Genomic DNA, 22,930 nt, shown 5'->3' with positions numbered 1-22,930 from the left:
AAGGAGCTCACTTCTTTTAGGGAATCAGAAGCTGTAAAAAGCATGAAAACATGAAGCATAATGGGAAGTCTCCACATTTCTCAGGCACAACTTCAAGAGCTGCAAAAGCTTTCCTCTTTAAATGAGTTAGATAGTGTATTATTAGACAGCCCAAGCAAGAAGATGAAGCTAAAATACACCTTACAAATACTGTCACTTCCTATTTGCTGTTTCTAGAGCAACGTGCAGACCTGTAGTTACTCCAGAACCACGCAGTAACCTACGTGTAACGTGTGTTTGCATGAGGATCTTCCTATCATTCTATGTTAACAAACCTCTAGCCACAGCAGGATACTGCAGAAGATAAAAATAATTAGAACAAAGTCCCAAAATAGATCACTGTGACCAATTTCTACAAAAAACTCTCTGCAGTGAGGGAATCTCTTTCCTATTCTGATCTACCCTATGTGATCCTCAAGCACCTCATTCCACTTTTCCTATTTACTAGTTTTATAAAATTGTGTGTACCGTGAGCACATTTGTGCAGTTTCTTCTCTTTTTTTAATCATTCTGCAGCTGCTAGAGAGATGATACACCTCATTATCTTGTTCTGTGGGTCATCTAAAATGGATATTAAGTAATTTTACCTCCTACAGCTTTGGGAAGGAGCCAAGGAGAACTAGGCTTGACGAAATTAAAAAAAAATAAATTAGAATGCTTTTTTATTTCCAACATAGAAATGTGTTTTCATTTGGCGTGCTGCTTTTGGCAGGTCTGTTGTAACCAGACTGCTAGAGGAAAAAACAGGACCTCCCCAAATACTCCCAGCTAGTTCAGTTGGGAAACAAGTTTCACTTCCAGAGGCGAACTTGCACCATGCCCCTGCCAGCAGGCAGGCCAGCACTGCTCAGCAAGCACATGGGCTCCTCTCTGAGCAAGGACTTGGGGAAGGGATTGTTGTGATTTTGATCTCAGTGGTAGATATGTCAAAGCCTGGGAAGTATTTTCATCCCTATACTGAGTTTCCCTACCTGCAGTATATTCCAGTACCTTATTTTATCCTAATTTTTTTTTTATGCTCAGGTGTCCTTCTTGCATTTAATTTGTGGCACCGCTTTCTGATTGTTCGTTATTAAGAAGTTTGCTAATTGGGAATGCTGGGATCTCACAGCCCCACTGCCTGGTGCTGAGCAATGGGGCCAGCAGCAGGGGAGCATGAGGAGGGCATCTCCCAGGCATCTAACCCGCACTGAGAAATAAACTACACAGGCTGAATTTGTATGAAATATGACCCTGTGCGACAACCCCATGCACTGATCTGCTCTTCAGTGAACAAGCGACCAGTCAGTGCTCCCAGAAAGACAATTAGCCACCCATCAAAGCACACAGGCATTTCTGCCCCCAAAGTCAAAGGAGCAAACATCTCTGCAGAAGAGGCAAGTTGGGGTATTTTTGGCCACAGAGCTTGTACTCTGATGGATGTATTGGGAATGGATTCCTCCAGAGAGAGCTGCCAGAAACTTTATCCTTGCTTTCCTGTGCTGTTTTCCTTGTAAATCAGCCCTCTCACAAAAAGCATTACACCGACATGGCCAATCCTGGATCCTAAGCAACAAAACTCCGGGCAAGTCTTACCAGACAGTCTCCTCTTCTATCTGACCAGCTGAGTAAATTTAAAGAAGTAACTAATGGCTTGCACACACGTACACAGGAAAATATTTGGGTTTAGATAAATCCCCAGGATATCATAACACTCAACGCTTTACGTTGCCATGACTTTCAGCCCTTCGGGATGTGTTCTTTTGGTGGTAGGCGGACGGTTGGACTGGATGATCTTGGAGGTTTTTTCCAACCTTGGTGATTCTATGATTCTATGATTCCTGGCAGATGAAATTTATGATGCCAACATGCAAACCAAAGCTGTGCCTTGCATGCCCAACGCAGCTTGTGTTCCCCAGCTGGGCTCCATTTTGACCAATGCTAAACTTCAGCCTATCCCAAACCTTCAGCCTAACCCTACTTAGAGGCTTGTGTTTAGGAAGGAAAAGGCTGAGTTGGTGAGCCTTAGCACCCCGAAACCATCTCACCCTTACCAACACTCATTAAACACTGTTCTGCACTCACATACACACCAGGAGTGAGAAAACAACTCACCAAAGGGCTGAGGAACAAACGGCAGTGCCTGCCATCAGAGGTGCTAATCCTTGCGTAGTTGTACCCACAGGAAAATGTGTCCCTCCTGGAGGCATGGGGCATGTGCCAACAGCCAGAGAAACCATTCACAAACTGCATCAGAAGAGAAGGAAAATTCCAGTACTCAGCATATGCGGGTGATCCCCAGCACGGGCTGGGGAGCTGTCTGTGCAGCATGCTATCCAGTGGTGAATGCATTCTTTATTTTGAAATGCCTGCAAGTCCAAAGCAAAATTATGCCAATTTTGTCCCTAGCTCGAAAGTTTATTATGTTGGTGCCTACTTGTACAGGGCTAAGCCTGTGAGGCTCATGTTTTTCTGAAGTAATATTTTCCTGTATAATCTATTTTCTATTACAATGACTCGATTGTAGAGCTGAAATGAGAGCCAGGATTGTTTTCTGGATACGTTACCAGATACCTTCTTTTCTAAGGGCCAGAAAGAGAAATTAAGTTTACAACAGAGATCACTTCTGTTATCTGGAAGCAAAGGTTTCATATCATATAAAACATTCCCAGACAGTGATTTGTGTCAGGCGTTTTGCTCACTAGGTATACCCCCAAGCTTATTTACAGGAGAAAATTTCCACCTCACATTGGTACACATTTGTCCTGTAAAAAAGCTACATTTGAAGAAAAATAAAGCATTTTCAAAATAACCATTCTAGAAAGCCAAAAGATTTTGTGAGCGGCATACCTGCTTTTAGACAGCGAGAAGGTGGAGATACTGGTGAGCCAGGGGACATGAAGATGCAGCAAGCCACCGTGTACCATCTCTGAGGATGGCCAGCAGAGGTGACAGGAAACCAAAGAGCCTTGAGAGGTGTCCTGCCCCAGGCAGCATGCTGATGGGGTGCCAAGGGGCAGAAAGCAGGCTGAGCCATCACCCCTCGGCCATCACATGCTTCATTTCCACACCAGGACCTGGAGCCGTGGTTTTCTAAGAAGGATCAGCTCCTCTGTTTGGTGAGAGGTGGCACTGGGCACAAACTGGAACGTGAGAGGTTCCCTCTGACCATCAGGACTACAAGCACGTCTAAATGTTTGTGGTAAAGCAGGTGTAAATGTATATAATATTCCCCTATGGTTGTGTGCAAGAAGTAATTCTCACAATTCATCAAACTTCATGAATCCAAGCTTCGCTTCTCTGAAGAAATTAAGAAACTAGACCTTAAGGAATCAAGGGGGAAAAACACCAGGTTCCTACTGAGCTCAGAGGGGATTTTGGCACTGGGAAACGTCTCCAGCTGCTGTAGTGAGCTCTAACTGGAAGAAAGGTGGAAAGTTAATCCTTCTGATCCAGGCTAGGAGGTTACGTGTGTCAGTGCATTCACTGCTAAAATCCATCGCTGGGTGGTGGAGGCCCTTCTGTGTGAGGCAGGCCACATGTTCCTCCTGGAGAGCAGCAGAGGGATCGGTGAACCCAGATCAGAGCAGACCCAGCACACAGCTGAGCTGAGAACCCTGAATGATGTCCTTTATGCAGTTCCTTTTGCGAGTTCCTCTGCTCGGAGCCATGTGTGGTCCAGCCCTGACTTCAGTCCCCAGTACTGCATTACTGGCTTGTTTGAAGACTTGCTCTGGAGAAGAGTTTGCAAGCATTGCCTTACCTTGTGTGTCCTCCTGAAATGCATTGAACCAGTTTTCGGGTACTTAAAAATACCTATCTGGAATGCAGTATATTTGTTCAATAAATCTCTATCTTCTCCGTGAGCAAAAATTAACATCATTAATCCCGCCCTACACACCAGGAAGCTGAAACACAAAGAGGAAAAGCAACACAACAGAGAAGGAGCACAGAATACATCCAGGTTCCTGGGGGCCAGCACAAGTCATGCAGCTGGAGGCTATTGGGGCGGCCAGCGCTCTGCTCACAAACACTGCTCTTCCAGAAAAGCTGACCTTGCATCTCGGGCTGGATTAGAAAAATAAAGCACAGATAGCAAAGGCCAACATCCAGCCTCGTTCGAACACACTCAATGGAGTGTTCATGCAACAGAGGTTAACGCTTGCAATGATTTTTTATGGGTGATATTTTTTAGCATAGGATTTGTAGCAGACAAAGGCATGACTGCTCGGGCACTTTCAATAATTGTGTTATTTTTAACAGTCCCAAATAAAAACACAACAGTTGGGTAAATATTATATTCATATTTTATTCCATAAATAAATACCATTGGTTTTAAGCTGGTTGTTTTTACTTCCAAAATGTATAAATAAAGATTTAAATATTTTTGAAGGAAACATTGCAGATGGTTTTAGTTCTGCAGTTTTGATGCAAACATGCTTCTTGGCACGGCTTCTTTATATGCCATTTCCATAAATACTTAATGCTTGCAGAAGTGGAGTAAAATACATATTACATTGAAAAACAAACAAAAAAAAAAGATTTAAGACCAAAGTTTTAAATATTGCTTTTTAACAGGTAAACTTGCTATGCGAATTCACTACATAAACAGGAATAGAGTTCATCGGAGAGCTCCAAGATTGGTCCCTTTTGGTATGTTAAGTATTAATGTGAAACTGCTGCTGCTATGATTATGTGGTAATGCTATTTCAGCTAGTTTCTAAACATAACAAATAATGATATTCGTTTTTTCCTTAGTTCAAGGATTTAACTCACAGGAAATCAATTAATAGAATACTTCAGAGAAATAAGTTTCCCAGGTCTTATAAACCCGGCTCTATTGCTACAGAGATGAATACTTTGAAAAAGATTAAGATAAATAACACCACTGTAATTCGGTATTTGCATTAAAAATTCTTAAAATTATTTCCTCTGGGTACACTGACCATAAGCTGATGCTCTGAAACAGCTGTGCTCCCTTTTAGACCGCTTTTGCTTACTTGAAAGTTGCCTTAAAATTTCAATTGAAATATCAATGATCTTTCTTTATATAAAGCGCCAAAGATAAGAAAAATACCTCCGGGTAATTAAGATCACAGCAAGTTTTATGGCTTATCTAACAGTCAAAGGCATTGGAGATCCAATTAGGATGATAGGCAAGAGAATCCTTTGTCACTCGGTGTTCCTTTGAAGGAGCTGGTCCAGTAATTGCTAGGAAAGAAAGAGAAACAGCCTTAAGATGGGGTTAAACATCACGAGGTGAAGTAGAAACCTTCAGTGATGCTGTGAGATGGCACAAGATTCCTCAGAGCTCAGATCGACCAGCTTTGTTACTCACAAAATGGTACACTGATAGCTGTTCCATCTTGGGCAGGAGCAGCATGGTTACACGGAGGAGCAGAGCGCTTCAAGAAGGAAAAGCTGTTACATGGGGATGGCATGGAGCAGGATCACCTGGCAGTGCCTCAGATCCGCACCTAGATTAACTGTGCTCAGGTAGATTTCTGCTAGGACACATTACTCATTTTTTAAAACGTAAAGGTCTTAGGTGTGCGAGGCTCAGCTGTTAATGCTACATCTTGAACACTGCCTAATGTTAAGAGCAAGACCATCAGCATCCTTTGCTCTCAGGGTTTGCACATGCTAGCACAGGTACCCCCAGAGCTTCATGGACCTCTCCCAGGAACCCGCCCCTCTGGGAGCACTGCTGCAGGGCTGTGGGCTTCACTAGAGAGAAAAACTACCCTGCTAATCACTGCAAAACTGCAAAGCTTGGTATCTGAGAGCTCTTCATCCCATCACACACCCATCTTACCTCTGAGTGACAGTACTGAGGGCTGGGGTGTATAATAGCAAAGAGAAGTGCACAAATATTGATATCAAATCCACACGTAGATTTAACTACAGATCAGTGGTCAGACATCCATCCTGTAAAGCAGCAAAGAAGGCTTATGGACTAACACTGTGCACTCACAGTGCATCATTACCTTCTTAAAGATCTCCACACGCATTCTGTTGCTCTGGATGATTATCCGCTTCTGTTTTTCCTCTTGCTTCTTTTTTACTTCAGGTAAATTGTCATAAATCCTGGAATGAATTTAGAAAGTTAACTTCACACATCATCCCCTTGCAAATAACTGATTTTTGTATAGGAAGCTTTTTCTCCAACGCAATTCTTGGCATTAATGAGCATCTCTAAGTACTCAAATTAGATCCACGACACAGAACAGGTATTATAAATTATTAACAATAATGTTACAAAAATCTGACTTCTTGAAGAACACTGCTCATTTTGGACTAAGGAATAAGGAGAGATGGGATCAGGTTATCTCCATGCAGCAGTGCAACTGTGGGGAAGCTTCTAATGGGCTCCGTGGATTTGATTTCTAGCAACACAGTTCAAAACAGAATCCGGCCTGCATGCTAGCCCTCCTAGCCTGTGAGGTGACGAGGCAATCCCCTGTCTTCAGTGTGAGACAGCAGCAAATAGCAGTGAAGTCTGAACTCCTGTGGTTCGTACCTTTTGGATCTCATGTGCATCTCCTTCTCTGGAATGAATCTTTCCTTTGGTTTGAAGAGGTTATCTAGCAGAGGGAAAATAAAGTTAGTCAGACCTGCATTTTCTGAAATTTTAAGCCTCATATTCCACTCAGTCATGATATGAAATTCCTGATTAAACTTCTCTTGGCTTAAGCTCAGATCCGTATCTCCACAGATCAGTGGAAAGGTGCTGAACATCTTCATCTGGAGCTGAACTGGATCCTAGAATTGCCCTATGGAAGGGGTAGGATGGTTAAGCCCACAGCAACCAGCATAGTTCCTTTATTTTAAATGCATACGGCTTCTGTCATTGCCACAGGCAGCGGTGTGCGCCTACGTTCAGCCAGGCAGCAGCCACCAGTGCTGCTGTACTGATGGACCCAGGCAGGCAACTGCATGCATCCAGCAAACCATACCCCCTGCTGATGTCTGCCAGGAAGCTGGCCAGGCACGAGCATTTCCATTTCAATTTACACTTAGTTTGCAGGGCTGTGTGTAATTATGCCAAGCGCTAAGAGGAGGAAAACCGTATTACTCTTTGTTCATCAGATATGAGGATATCTGAGATAATTCCAATCAGCATTTCCCTGGATGCAGGGAAATAATTACTGATCTTCATAGTCGGTGGGGCCCAGGAATAGGTAATTTTAGCGCCTTCTTAGCTAAAATGGTCTCTGAATGGGAAGGCATGTCCGGGCAGGACGTGTGCAGCACAGAGGACAGGGTACGGTGCCCTGTGCAGTCTCAGTAAGCTGAGAAGCAAAGGTATTTGCAAGTGCCTTCGCAGAACATGTGTATAAGATAAATATGTGTGCAAAGCTTTAAGCACTTCCATTTGCCAAGGAAGTTTAGAAGACATAATATATATCACAGCAGGCACCACGTCGGCCTCTTTCTGCCATCTCACTGAAGAGACAAAATACAATAATCAAGGCAAGGAAATAAATACAGAGAATAATTTGTTCCAGAGCTGCCCGGTGCAGACGCTGGCCCAGAGCGAAGCCAGCCACCGCTACCCAAAAAAGCCCCTTCCCCAGCAGGTCTGCTTCCCCGCTGCTGAAGACACCAAATGTTTCGGGGATATTTATGGAAGTTGTCCTAGCAACCAAACAGCCTCGAGCAGGGGATGGGGCTACACCCAGAGGCAAAGCCGTGCTCGGATTACCGCCTTGCTCAGGAAAACACTCTGTGTGCCCTTGGAGATTGCTGCTGCATCTCTGTGAAAAGAAAAGGGAGACGTGCAGCAGCTTCTATTCTGTTCCAGCACCGTTTTCAGGACACCAATTTTGACAGAGGACTAGGACTGACTTTCCTCCGCTTGGTGGTTATCTGCACTTAATTGTTACTCCTGCATCTTCAGCAGACACGAGCACCATGCTCGGTTGACTGGGAAAATATAATTTGCCTTTTTTTTAGTAGTGTTTTTATGCTCATTTTTACGCTCATTCATTTAAAAGGAATGATCGCTTGGATGCTATAGCTGCCCAAATAATCCTTACACACGGGGGAGCAGATTGCCGCTGTGACCCAGACAGACCTGGTGGGGTAGCAGGGATCGATGGCACCAGCTTACTGGGACCAGTGTGGATCCCAGCACAGTGCCCTGCTGCTCAAGGCTGCAAACCTCATTTGGCAGCTCAGGATCGCAGGACACATCCCTTCCCCAAGGCATCCTCTAACCCAGACAACGGCACAGGATCACGGCAGGGAGCTGGAACTGGTTCATCTTTGAGGTCCTTCCAACCCAAGCCATCCTATGATTCCATGATTTCCAGGAAAAAAAAACTGCCATGAGGATTTTTTTTTTCTCCATTTTGTTTTTCTGAATAAAAGCTGTTAACGACACATTAGCACTTTGAGTATAATGCTCTCCAGATGATACAGAAATGGTCCTGAAGGGCATCAGACTCATCTCTACCCACAGTTTGGACTGGAACTCCGTGCGTGGCTATGTCAAAGGTTTTGAAGGAAAGATTAAAGAAAGATTGTGGGGAAAATCATCCAAGAAAAACAATAAATCTACCTTGGTTATAAATATACCCTTTGTGAAGCAGTACAGAGTCAGAAAGTTTACACCTATGTAAATGTTTGTGTGCTATCTCTCGGCTCACTCTCAGGTCTCTGCACAATAGAAAAAAAGTCATGTACAAGTACTAAAGAGAAATAATGCTAAACAATGAGGGATTTTAAGATAAGAATTCGAAAATTAACTGAAAAAATAATAAAAATGTTTTACATGAGAAAATAAACCAATGTTTAAGTGGGTCTGTTATTTTTATGTTCAGAACTGAACTCATATTTCCATCTGGAGGAGCAGCAGATTCAGAGCTATAATAACCTGTCAAGAACAGCATGAAGATATGAATTAACTTTCTTCTTACCAAATGAAGGCCCAAGTTAGACATGAAGTTGAAAATTCCTCAAGTTTATAGCCTTCTAGGTTGCATTTTATTGAAGTTCCTTATCAGATCTCATAGCCCAGTATTGCTTTTGGAGAAAACTATGCTGAAGGATAAACAAGAAGGGCTTTCAAAACAGACAGTTGGTATTTCCAGTGATGCACCACAGTTTAAAAAAAGATAATAGTATAGACAGATAGGCATGAAACACTTCACTGGTGTTTTAGTCAAATGCTATCAAGAAATGCTTCCAGCATTTACACCAGTGTTGCAACGTGCAACAGTGGTCTGCAAGATCTCCACAGCAGGAGAAAGAAGCTACTTCAGCAAGTTGTAAATGAAGTTAAATGGGTCATCAGTGTAATATATTTTAACTCATACTAAACTGCACCACAAGCAGGATGAGCAATGTACCTGCCTGGGAAGTTACTAACAGCGACAAAATTTATCAAGGGCTAAACTTTGCCCATCAGAATATACATATATATATTTTCCCCTAATATAAATGCAAATTCTCAAGGTGTTGGGAGCTAAAATGTATCCTTTGAGGATGTGTTGCCAGTTCCTGAAAAGGCAGGCACTGATAATGGTGATACTCTAATTAAACTGATTTTCACTGAACTAAAAAATAAGTCACCAAAAACCCATTCACCCACAGAAGTTCTAAGATATGTTAGTTTTTTTTTTTCTTTCAAACACTGCTTTTTAAATCAACAGTCCACAAAAAAATAAACTCACCTTGAGGCTAAGATAAATGCCAAGGTGACATTCAGCTCAGCGTGCCCATAGCATTTGGCTGGGAATTCATCCAGAGAAATGAACTAGTGCCTACACCCAGAGGTGCTGCCCAAAGTTTTGCACATTGCATGTCAATGACTTCATGCAATAAATGACTTCATCTGCAGTCAACAGATGAGTTTTTGGTATTCTTTATAAGAAAATGTAGCAAGCCATTATTTAAAGGTTTGATGGCAAGAGTGCCTGGACTTTCTGCTCATCTTTGAGAAACTGAAGCTGAACAGTGATTCTTCTCCCAAGAGGAGCCACAGACAGGTGGTTCAGGCTCTCCATGTCTGGCCTACAGTGTAGCTATCGAGACTTCTGATCCTCCTTAATATTTTAGCCTTAACAGTGGAAAATGTCACTAGGATCTCTAAAAAAAAAAACCAGACACGTACACAAAACCCTAAAATCGACAGGTTTATGATAACATTTTCATACTAAATTAATTTTGGGCACAATATGGGAGATTTCATAGAATTATAGAATCACCAAGGTTGGAAAAGACTTCCAAGATCATCCAGTCCAACCATCCATCTACCACCAGTATTTCCCCTCTAACCACGTCCCTCAGTACAACATCTCATTCTGCTCTACCTGAATGATACTTGAATATTCATTTACTTCATAAAAAAAAATTAATTAGCATATCACTTGGCTTTCCAAATTCATTAATTCATTTTTGTTTGACTAGAGCACACAGCATTGAAGAGCCCACAAGTTCCTTAAAAAAAGCCACATCTCTAGTGAAGAAGGTAGGACAGATCTGCGTAAACTGATCAAAAGGTTCATTTCATCTTCGGTAAAACTTGCAATAGCTTCTCAATCTTGATTTCTTTAGTTTCAGTTTCTAATCATGGGTCAAATCTGACCTTTTACTCCTCGATTAAGAAATCCATCATTGAAAATTCAGTTTTCAATTTGGCTACTTCAGGACCTTAATGAAATTATCCCCCAGCAAACTGACTGAACTTTGTGAGTCACCCACTACAATGCACGTTGTTTCAACACTAATTATCCACACAGAAAACTTCATATTTAAAGATTTTCCAATTTATCTCCACCTTCTTTGACACTTCCTTAGGAGATGGACCCCTCTGCAGAGGGGCCTGTCTCAGATGCTCCCCCTACTGCAAGCAGCTCCAGAAACCCAGAAATTTTTTTTTTTTTTATCTACCTGAAAAGCTTTCTGAAGTGCTGCCTGGACTTTCTCTGCTCGATACTAATTGGCGATGTGCTCTAACACACTTTGAAAGGCTTTTGACCTCAGTCTGGCTTATAATTGCCCTCTTTGCTCATCTCCCTGAGCTCTCCCATCCCCTTCCCTCCTCCTTTCCTGTTACTATCACCTTGCAGAGATGCTGACTCTCTCCCCATCGTTCACAAGGATGAGGACATGGAGGGGATATGCCCCACTCGCTGCACCCACCTCCCCTCCTGCTGTCACAGCAAGTCCTGCAGGGCCACGTCCCCCGAAGCCATGCCCTGCAAGGTGCTGCCTGTGTCTACCTGACTCACAGGCACTGCCGCAATCAATGTGATGAATAATAATATCATAAAAATAGGTCATTCCTCTTCCTAATTCAATTACCTGACTGCAGCTTAATCTTTATTCAGAACTGTCAGCCTTAACCAAGTGGCCAGGTGCCAACAGGATCAGCAGCGCTACTACTAGCTATGAATATTGACAGGGAAAAGAAACCTAAGAAAAGGCACAAGTCATACACAAGCAGAGTCGAGCAGGTGGATGCAAACATCTCATAAGCCACCAATGGCATTTAAAGGCCACAAGGATACACTTTTACAGCTGCAGGATTTGCTGGCTGCACACTTATAGTAAGTTCTCTGATTGCCATCTTCTCTCCCCACTGAATACGCAGTCCAAATAACACCCTCCCTGGTGCAGAGCTGCTTGAGAATCCAGCACTTTGAAAACACAAACAGCAATCCTTGTCCTCCAGGCTTTTGCCTTTACAATAAGGCCCCTTAGAAAGGTTTACAAGCATGGTTAAGGAGGTATAAACTTGTTTCCAACATATTACTAAAGATACAGGATTTGGAATAATACTGGATGCAAATCCAAAGAAACGCAGCAGGCACATCAGTAGGGGTCGAATGGTGACTTTCCACTTATGATGCCATTTCCAACAAACCGCCACTCTCCCAAAGGAAAGCAAAATGGAAGGTATGAAAAAAAAACATACATGCCTGAGAAATTTTTTTAAACCTCTGAAAGTGCTTGTGTACTCTAAGATCAGAAGGCTGTTCATTATGCAGATTTAAAGGCCTATAAACAGCTGGTAGTCCTGTCACTGAAGTAATTACATTACGGTTTTTGAGATTTAAATCCAGTTATTTGAACATTGTTTCTATTCAGTTCATCACAGTGGGATCTCTAATTTGTTCGACATAGTCAACGGCAGAGTAGTCTATCTTGGACTAATTAGCACACTTGAAATGTAGCAGTACACATTACCCAGCACAAAGGCTAACATGAGAGTTGCAGGTTCTTTGCCTTCAAAGTGCTCTTGTGACGATAGCATCTTCTGCAGGATAAACATTTCTGTTTTTCTAACATTACATTTAGTATTTTGTAAGGTTTTGTTCATGAATTATAGTTACAAATGGTAAACAACTTGGATTTTGGTGGTTTTTTTTTTTGAGGATGAGAAGGTAAAGGCAAGCTGCACAGATGTTGGTATTTATATGGAAATTAGGCTGAATGCCAGCTCTTTCCTTCTCCTTCAAGAAACTCTGAAGTTGTAACAGCATTGTTAAAACATTGGAAAATTGTGATATCTAATAATTTCATATTATCAATAAAGACATTTTAGTCCGATAGAACAATCGGATAAATATTTCTGAAGGTCGTGGCTCTTTCCTTTGGGTGATAATGAAATAAAAGATGCGAGTCAGGAGTGAAGTAACAACCATATTTTGGAGAGATTAAGCAAAACAGTGACAAATTTACAAAGTGCAGAAGGAAACATCTCAGACTGCAGTTTCACCCTCATTTATGCCCGAGTAAGGGCTGGCTGCTGTCTGATGGGACAATCCCACCTTAACTCCTTTCCACATAGACTGCACATGGGGAACAGGGCCAGGAAATGTCTTCCAGGGGTGGAAAATGAATGGGATAACTGATGTTACTGACGATGCTTGCAGTATGTATGCTGCAGTGAGCTGCTCTGTGAACATCTTGAGGGTACTCGGAAATGCTTCTCCTGCCCAGCCACAAACATGCCTATGATCAGTACTTGGGGTCACTCCACTGGCCTCAGTGGAAATAAGACTCCTCAGACACCAGCCATTATGAAAAAGATCTCTGGAAAATGCAGGAGAGTGTGCTGGCAACGAGCCCTCAAAGCCATAAAGACTTCTCCACACATCCCAGAGACAAGAGAAAAGAGGAAGCTATCAGACGGAAAAGAAGCAACCGCAGGATCACACCCTGAGGCCTAGGGCTGCCATCAGTACTGTGCTGTGTACTTAAGCACATTTCCAGGTCATCATTTTATTCTCCTGGGTTCTTAATTTCAAATGGTGTTTAAAACTGTAAAAGAGCAGATTGCTCCTGAGACCAAGACACCTGCAGGTGGGCTGGACTTGGTGGGACTTTTCAGAGGAGCAGGAGGGAGGAGCATTAGCAACACTACCAACTAAAATACCAGAGGCTGTGGGGAGGTGGCAGAGCCACTGTCCTGCATGCTCAGAAGCGTTTGCTGCCCAGTTCTCGTGACTCCTAAGGACTGCTGATGTCCAGCAGCTTCTTGGGCCTTCATAGCTGCAGTAATGCCACCTAGGCCACAGCCACCAGCCCTGTGTACCCAGCTTGGTTTGGTGTCACAGCTCCATTCTCCTTTCATTTCATTTTCCTTTTTTTTTTTTTTTAATTTACCCCAAAGCCCATCATGGCTTTAAAGGCACATTTTACATGCTAATTTGGCCTTTCCAGATAATACAGAATAATGATGACAACAAATGATAGTTCTCCTTTCTACCTGCAGGGCAGGCAGAAGGGAACATGAGGGCAGTGACCCCAGCAGGACGGAGACTTTCATCAGCAGAGACATCAGCAGGACACAGGCAGCCAGCACCCTTGGTAAACATACAGGGGAATCCCTTGGCTCTTCTGTGAGAGCATTGCCAAAAAAGTTCAGGAACATCTGTACTAAACAAAGATCCCATACTCTGGGACTCATTAGTGATACTAATCCTTCTGCACAATAGCATCCTCCAGGAGAAGTCCAAAAATACCAATTGTCAGGACTCAAGAGCAAATTAAATATGCTCTGAACACTCCTACACAGCCCTCTGAACTGCAGCCCACACAGTTGTGCTTTATCAGCGATCTAGGATTTACAGCATTAATTACAGTTATGCTTCAACAACAGACTTGTGACACTTCTGTCATTACAAAAATATTAAGATCCTACAAATAGGAAATTACATTTGGCTACGTGAAGGCAGATGAGTTATAGAAACTAAAGATTCTCTTTAGACAAATTAATCTTTAATGACCAACCACTAAGAGAGGGAAATAGTAATTTACTTGAATGATTAATGAATATATTTCAATATTATGCTTTTATTGCTCATTAAACAAGCATAAAAATTAATCATCATTCAAGAAGAAAGAGGTTTAACCTTTCAACTTTTTGTTTCACAAAGTGTTTACAAAGCAGTTTGGCTTTTTTTTTTTAGATGACAACTGAAGAAAGAGATAGTTGCCACTTCTTCTGAGAAGAATGACAAACTCTTCCCAGTGAGGGGGCTCGGTGGGGCTGGCACAGAGCCCCACACCGACTGCAGCTGAGCAGTGAGTCCCCGAGCCATTTGAATCCAAAGTAATTACCTTGGATAATTGAAGTGGTGAATGAATTTTATCAACTCTTTAAAATGTACTTCATCTTCTTTGCTTTGTTTACCTATGCTTATTTAGCTCTTACTATAAATCCCATTATGTATGTAAGACAGATTCCATCACCTGACAACAAATGGCATACATGTAGTGATAGAAGTCAAGTGGTGAGCCCCCAACTGATGCTGCTGAGAAGACCCAAACACTACCCATCCTCCTACCTGAGACTTCTCTCCCCAAATCAGCCTTTCTGTGAGCTGTGACAGGTATAAAATGTCAATGATTGCTATTGCCTCTACAACAAGCAGCAACTTGTATCACGCTGAAGAACATGACTGTATGTGATAATGATAAAACATGGCCAAGGAAGGCTGCCACGGACCAGAGATAACACCTCCTGTCCGCTAACTCTATCTTTGTGATTCAGAGACCTCATTCTCTGATCACCACAATAGACACTGGGAATAGAAGCAGCAGGTTTCACGTTTTCTCACATCAATACAGAAATATTAGACATGTGGCAAGTCTTCAAGAGCAGGTACAGACCCATTCCTGGTCACAGTACAACTTACCACTGAGAGGGTCAGGAACAGTGTATTGCTTTTTTTTGTTTGAAGTGGACGCAGAGGAAAGCTTGCGGGGTGTGCTCATGGGTGCATCGCTCTGCTGGGCTTTCCTCTGCTGCACCATATGTTCCAGTTTCTTCAGCCTTTCTTGCGAACGGAAAATGAACTGAGGCTTATGGATTTCTAGTGCTGCCTAAATAAAACAGAGAAACCACTTCATTTTAGAAAAAGGAAGAAAAAAATCGTGGCGTTCATCAAGCTGGGTTCAGTAATAGATTCCCAATGAAAATCACCACTTGTCTGTACAAAAGTTCACCAACTGCCTTCCTATTTGCCTTTGCTCCCTTTAATTGTTAGAAAGCTGCTTTGGCATGCACATTTCCTCATCAGGTAAAGGAGAGTATTTCTGGGGAGAAAAAAACACCTTCAGAAGATTTATCCAAGAGGTTTTGAATTACACATTTTTATGTTATCCATATTCAAGTTCTTGATATTTTGCCTATTTTTTTGTCTCACTCCATCGCTGAAGTAGCTTATCACTGTCTGTTCGCAAACTTTCCCGTTTACTTAGATTAACATGCAGATACTTCTGTGGATGATGCAGAAGGATCATGTTTTCCAGTCAAAGCTTAGGAATGTCTCAGGACAGAGAACAGGAGCAAAGGTTTGTCTGCAACATGCACTGGACCAGAAGAAGGAAAGCACGTCTGCCGCTGGGGCTTGTTGCAATCCTGTGTCCCAGCCACGTGTGAGGCAGCCTCAACCAGACTAAGCAGCTAATGAAAGTGATGGAAATTCACCAGAAAGGAGAACAATAAAGGAAATGCCAACTTCTACCCTCAGCCAGTACCCAGGAAGCAACAACAACAACCATCTGGGAAAAAAAATAAATATCTAAAACCCTGCGTTAACGCCAACATTATAAACAAATGGGTATTTTACCTGCAGTGTCAGTGGGGCTGGTGAATCCTCTTCCGAGACAACATCTGGCTCCACGAGCACGCTGCGTGTCTTCTGAGTGACACTTGGCCAGAGAGCTGAGGACAGGACTTCCCGGATGGCTTCTGCCTGCTCCTCCTCCTCGCGCTGCTCCACTTTGCCGCTTGAACCACAGGATTCACAATCACCTTCAAGAGATTTAAAAGTTCATTAAGAGTGCATGGTTAATTTTTTATTGGATTCTCCACCTCATTAGACAGAGAGGGCAATTTCAGAAATAAGAATACCGAGGTATTATTAATAGGCCTCATTAAGCAGAATAGATCAAATCTAATCATAGGTGCTACTCGCTGCCCTGTGACACCCAGAGTGTCTTTTACATTAAGCCAGACATCGCATAGAGGTGTAATTACACCGCTCTGATGCTCAGCTCCGTTTGCTGGTAGTCACCTCTCAAAAGCAAGACACTTCTCTAACACAGTTACATCACAGAAAGCAGAGGATATCACACTGCAGCTCGCAGTTTACTTCAATTTATTGCACAAACTGCATGAAATAATGTATTGTTATAGGCCTTCATCACATATCATTGTTCTTGGGCCATACTGAGGCTTTCATAAACCCTACTCTTGTTTTTACTTTGCTGATTATATGGTTTGCTTTCTATCACTTCTACATTTTCATTAGCTAGTGGAATGACTCCGTGAAGAAAACTAATAAACCAAGGCTTAATATGCATTATAGCACATAATTATGAAAGCTGTCAATTCGCAAAGTCCCGAATTGAGAAAAACATTGATTTTCCACTCTTAGAATTATGCTTTATTGTTCTACGACTGACATCTTCTGCACAAGTTAGGGCCAAAAGAGGGAATGAACTCAAAAATCAGACAGTTGACAAGTTTAAAAAAATGACAGAATTAGACATAATCAAAAATAACAAATTAACTTCAGAAAAGGTCCATGTGCACTATTTTGAAAAGTCACACTGGAGTACTTCTTCCTTGCCAAATAATTTGATTTCTAGAACTAAACATCTGGGAATAAAGCCCATTACTGTTTTATTTCAATTTTTGGTTACAATAAGCTTAAAGTATTTTCCTCTTTATGACATATTGTACATATTATATTGTACTTAAAAAAAAAAAAGTTAAAATAATCTGTTTGGGGTACATGCACCTTCAAAAAGCTTGAGCTGCTCTTCCTCTCTAATATTGTTCTCATTAACATAACTCATTTTGGAAAAAAACTTGAAACCTGCGACATGAAAATTAAGCTCAATAAGACTAGTTTTCAGAAGTGTCGATTAGCTTTAACAGATGTGAGTGGATGTTTCACTTTTATAAAACGAAGACACTTCCAGTTAGTGAAATGGCATGGTTTAACTTCTGGAACCACAAGCAGAGCATCAGCTTCTCTCACCTAAATGGGCATTACATTTAGTAGCTTTATAGTCAATAATGAAAATGGTTTCCCTATCTGCCTACAGAACAACCACCACCACCACCAACAAAAACTAAAACATGCATTAGTTGTCTTCTGCAAAACTGCCCAACGCATGAATTCTGCTACTTGTTCCATCTCCATTTTAGCTATTTGAGTAGATGTGAGAAGACAGCCACATAGTGCTGAATTCAAAGAAAGTATGTTTTAAGTGCTGGAACCTTGCTGATAAGCAATTGTTAAACCTTTCTCTTTCCATGAAAATCTCTCCAAATAAGATATTTCACGCTGTGACTGTGCACAAGATAATTCAGGCTGTCGAATCACCAAAGGAGACTGCAGAAGTAAAACCAAACAAGGTTGTAAAATAACCTCACGGCATTTCTTCATTGGACTGAGAATGATTGACACTGCAGTTGTAATGTTTTCTTAAGATTTTCTTGAATCTACTCACAAAGTAAACCCATCTTTCTCTTTTTCATTTTGTTTTCTATTAACCATAGCAATGTATACAGTTTGATTAGTTGATGTGATCTCTTGCTAGATGACTCATTCTCAGTACTTAAAGCTGGACAAAAACGGACTGACTTTCCATTATTTCACTTTTTTTTTCTTTGAGACTGATCTCATCTTATTATTGAAACCATATTCCTAAAAACCACAGTAGGATTTGTACCTTACTTTTTAGGAGCTGGTTTTGCCTGTGAACTTTTTCTTCTAAGAGGATTCTTGATGAAGCTTTTATATTGCACGTGCTGTTGGAGATTGACATTTTTGGTTTCAGGATGCCCTGGGCTTGGATCTCTTTGGACGTGGAGATGCCCTTGGAGGGATCGCTCTTTTTTGGTGAGCCACCAGTAGTGGCTGTGGTTGCTTTTCTCATTGTTGTACCCAGAAAAGACGCAGAAGCCATTGTGCTTCTCCTACTCATGGTGCACTGCTTCTTCTGGCTTCCAGACAGCGTTTGCTTTCCTGTGAAAAACAAGAAAATAAAAAAATCTATAGCATGGGAACATTATTATTTTCAGCCTTCTGTTCCTCATCATTTTTATTTCCAGCAAAACTGTTTTCAGACATATATTTTAAAAGTTGTAACTGATACAAACATTGTTGTGACTGCCATGCAGCTGTACTGCAACAAAATGTTACTGATAGAAATAATCAGAAGATACTTCATAAAACTAAGCTGCCATTCTAAGCTATATATATTCACTCAGATGGACACTGTAGAAGGAGTGAAGAGACTTCTAACACAAACATATGACATGTGACTTTCTCCTGTCTCTTATTCATTTGACAGAAAGATTTTAGCTTTGTTATACCTGAACAAAATTAAAACTATGGATCTAATTGTGGCTGTGATGAGAGCTAAGGTCCAGGTGTTTTAAGGTCTCCATAGCGTGGTGGCTGCCTCACAAGCACCACTCATCTCCCACATGTTTAAGCCCATGTTCTACCTCTGTACAAAGCTATGGCAGAGACTAGCAGAAAAAGGTCTGATTTGTACAAGACAGGCTTTCCCCTGCAAGTGTTTTCGTGAGAAGGATGTTGAATGGCAGCTACAACTGCAGGACCCTGCCATGTCTAAAGCAACAGAACTCATCAGGTAAGTTCAGGTAAGTTCTATGCTATGCACACCCAGAAAGATGATTCAAACTGATCACCACTACTGCCAGCAGAACCCTAGAAAACTGAAAGCACGGGCACATGAACACACAGAAGTTCCCAAAATAGAAAAAAAGACAGAATTCAGGAAAGGAAATGCAAAGAATTGGGGACAATTTGGAAAGGGCATGAGGATCAGCAAGTGGGACAAGACAAAAAGAGCAGATGGGAACTGTTTTATGTCCTTACAGAGTACTCCCAGAGGGCCCTGAATGGTCAGTACCCACACAACTGTCCACGCAGCATAAGTGCTCTTGTTTTTTTAATGCCATTCTTGCTTATGGTCTGTCCTAATCACAGGCTGGCTGGAGACTTGAAGGTTTATGTAGAAGGAAATGACAGTTATTAAAAATTTGGTGAAAGAAGGCAATGGAGAGATTTTGGATGTGCAAGCAAAAAAAACCAATAACCAACTGCTTTCAGGCCTAACCATAAAAACAAACCAACCGGGCAGGGATTGTACAGTCCTCAGACAGCAAAATTCTGGTGTTCCGTGACAAACACTTTTTTAAAGGTGGCCACATAATTCCTTTCTCCTCTGACTCATTCTCAACAGCTGCTGCCCTCTGAACATTCCTTCCCTATGTCTTGACTGAGGACAGAAGGAAGATTACTTCTATCTTTGTCTTCTGGTCCGTCCCATGAGAAGGGATGAAGTGGCACATTACGTTATACCCTCCCTGATCATCATTAAGTAATGTTACATCCTGCTAGTGAGATGCAGAGTGTTTTCAAATCACTTCTCTATCCTTAATCTAATTCTAACAGGTAATAAATTATCTTTGCCACATAGTTTCCTACACATTGTAATGGTCTGAATAACTCATATTTTGTTCTGGTCTTCTTGCATTTTTGGGAACACCAAAGACATTATGGTACAGCAGCTAGTCTTTTCCCTCACCGTGCAGATCAGAAGAAGTTTTTAACATAATTTTACATTTCCTTCTGTCAACTCAACTGCCAGTACGAGGAGGAGTCAACTTCTCAAGGGAGTCCGTAGTGGGGGATCCCAGAAGATCAGCATGGGCAGAAAAATTAACTTTTTTCTAATTAAATTTGTTGAGATGAACTCCATTCTAATCAATTTCACAGCCAAACAGAAAATCTGGTCAAAGCAAGGAAGTGCACACCAAGCTCCCAGATTCTAATCTAGTATCTAAGGTCTCCTTCTTCTCACCGATATATCCGACTTTTCTCCTTGCTTTTCACACATTCTAGTATTTGCCTTCTCTTGTGTCAAACCTCATCTCTCTTCTCTCAGACGAAAATAGTTTTGGTGCAAATACAACAAACCAAAAGCACTCAGCTCTGTACAGACCCTCAGCTGAAGCTCACACATACACAGTGCTCTCTTCCCCCATTGCCTGACCAACTCTGTACCTGCAGTTACAAACTGTGTTTCTGCAAATGTTTCGCGACATACAGAGGGAAAAGACATTGAGACAGATTAATGGTGTGATGGGCACCAAGGAGAATTTGTGGCAAGAGGTAGAAGCAGGCAGCACAGTAGGAGAAGATGAAGAAAGCAGCAGGTAGCATTAAGTAACTGCAGAGCAGCAGAGAAGGAAGTCTTTTCACAAAGGCAGCCAAGATACCAGAAGTAGGGGGGTGGAGAGGGCAGCTGAGCCACAGAAAGAACTTGAATGGAAAACAGATTATCTCTTTAAATCATCTTTTAAATTAAAATTGTTTATTGGCCAGCAGAAAGCAGAGAGGAGAAGAAAAAGAAGCGGGAAGCAGAAAAGAGTTTCTGCTCATCCAAAACAGCATCGCAGCAGGAGATCATTTGCTTTCATATCTAGCAACGGTCTGTACAACAAATGTGTGTGTTGTGAATCCAAACAGCTTCTTCACTGAGACTGTGAATCTGTTCAGCAAGCACGGTTGTGTTCCCTGTATTGGCCATTTGCTGCTGCTAGGCACTACTATCCAAACTGCCAGGGTGGATCACTGGGGTGGTGAGCATGGGCTGCAAGGTACCAAAAAACAGAGCAGGGACCAGAGCTGGCCACTGCTCCTTTGTAACATCTCAGAACGTAGATCTGAGCACAACTTTCTTTTGCCTGGAGTACTCATTTGTCATTTATCCCTAACTACCAGACTAGTTGCTTGCGCCTGTTGGCTGCCGCGTGCAAGCACTGTAATTTTCAGGGATGGGGAATTAAGCCCCAGGAATTTTCTTACATATAGTGCAAGTGGAGGCAGCCTTCTCTTCTGCACTGCACCCCTTCCCTGCTAAAGGAAATTGCCACCAGTGGCACTCTGCCCTCAAGGTCTGGGGGTTCTCTGCAAAGATTTGGATTAGGGAAGAAAATGCAGGTATGAACAAAAACACAGTCAGAAATTGCACAGAGGTGATGGCTGCTTCTCAGCATTTTGTGAAAGAAATTCCACTATAAAAGCACATCGCTTTCTGAATGAAAATAGTCTACCTTAGATCTTGTACAAATATTATAACTAAATCATTATTAGATTCACAGTAGGTTTTTTGAGATTCATTAAGGCAATGAGAAAAGGTGCGGCTTGTTCTTGTTTGACATTGAAGGTAATCAGAAAAATAAAAGAGCCAATTTGGTAAAATCTTTCCTCTAACTCTCTCTTGAATTAACCTTTCAATTCAAAAGGTACACCCAGGTGCCCTCAATTCCCAGGAAAACACAGCAAAGCACCACAAACACGGGCTCTGGGGACCAGCTCCCCCACCCTCAAAGCAGCTCTCAATTACCTAAACTAACAAATGTAGAAGCGAATGATATTCAGGAAAAAGAAAAAAAAAAGAAAAGGCAAAGGTACTGAAAGGTAAGATCACAGAATTTCACTCTGTACATTTGGGATCCGTTTTTAATATACTGTGTGGGGAATTAGGGCTGTTACTCTCATTAAGACTATCTGGAATCATATATCTAAATCCCCACGCAGCAAACTGGAAATATATCTTCCCCTCTGAGGATAGCTAGAATTGCAACTGGATGACTAGCAATATGTGTTTTTTCTATTATCCCAACTGAAGAAAGACTTTAAAACTGATGAACAAAGACATGCAAGCGTAATGCTGTGGGAGATACAAGAGAACAGGACTTGAAGAAAGGGAAAGCAGAATGACTCCATTAGTAAAACTCAGTGAGTACACATCCTAGTTCAAAAAGTTCAGCTGCACATTGGGGAAAAGGGAAGCAAATCAGGACTGCATTTGGAGAAAAGTCATTTTTGCCTCCACGCAAGAAACAAAGAGGTAACAGTTTGATTCTTAGCCGATGACTTCGTGAAAACCATATGATATTAGAGGAGTTAAAAAATATCCTGTAAAACCAAGGACGGGGTGTTTTTTTTTTTTTTTTTGGTGGTGGTGCTGCTTTTTTTTTTTTTACTTTTCTTTTTTAAGAATCCTTGATCTCTGAATAAAATGAGCATATTGTTTTACTGTACAGTATCTCTTTACATTTTCCTCCCCTCCCTTCAGGGGGTTTCGCTAACAGGAAGTGACCTTGTATTACAGCAGGTTGAACTTGCCTTTCCTTGGAAGCATTGTCAATTCAGGCAAACATACACTTTTCCATTGTTACTACGTATTTTTTTCTCCTTTCACTTCACAGCAGGATAAAGCAGCTTTTCATACTCCCATAGAACACTCGTCCTAGTATTTCAGTGTGGATTTTTGACAGCTCATGACAAAATACTTATTTGAAATGGCCAGAGCCCATTTTAGCAGATGCACAGCA

The 22,930-nt window shown here is 41.7% G+C and overlaps 1 protein-coding gene across 8 annotated transcripts in view; it reads right to left on the bottom strand.

Annotated features, from left to right (window-relative positions):
- The window catches only part of C5H10orf90 (chromosome 5 C10orf90 homolog), an 89,030-nt gene continuing 70,407 nt past the window's right edge, over nt 4,308-22,930 (bottom strand). For 7 of the 8 annotated variants that reach the window (XM_021398951.1, XM_021398945.1, XM_021398953.1 and 4 more), the window contains 6 exons: nt 18,228-18,518; nt 16,107-16,291; nt 15,171-15,357; nt 6,539-6,602; nt 6,006-6,105; nt 4,308-5,229 (listed from right to left, as the gene is read on the bottom strand). In XM_021398951.1, coding sequence (XP_021254626.1) covers nt 5,191-5,229; nt 6,006-6,105; nt 6,539-6,602; nt 15,171-15,357; nt 16,107-16,291; nt 18,228-18,518 — 866 coding nt within the window. In that variant the 3' untranslated portion in view covers nt 4,308-5,190. Of the gene's footprint in view, nt 5,230-6,005; nt 6,106-6,538; nt 6,603-15,170; nt 15,358-16,106; nt 16,292-18,222; nt 18,519-22,930 lie in introns of those variants that run through there. The other variant, XM_021398950.1, reaches the window with a different exon arrangement.

This window comes from Numida meleagris, chromosome 5 (assembly GCF_002078875.1).
Source record: "Numida meleagris isolate 19003 breed g44 Domestic line chromosome 5, NumMel1.0, whole genome shotgun sequence".
Classification (NCBI taxonomy): domain Eukaryota; kingdom Metazoa; phylum Chordata; class Aves; order Galliformes; family Numididae; genus Numida; species Numida meleagris.
The sequence above is the reverse complement of the archived record's forward strand: the minus strand, read 5'-3'. Positions and strand labels throughout refer to the sequence as shown.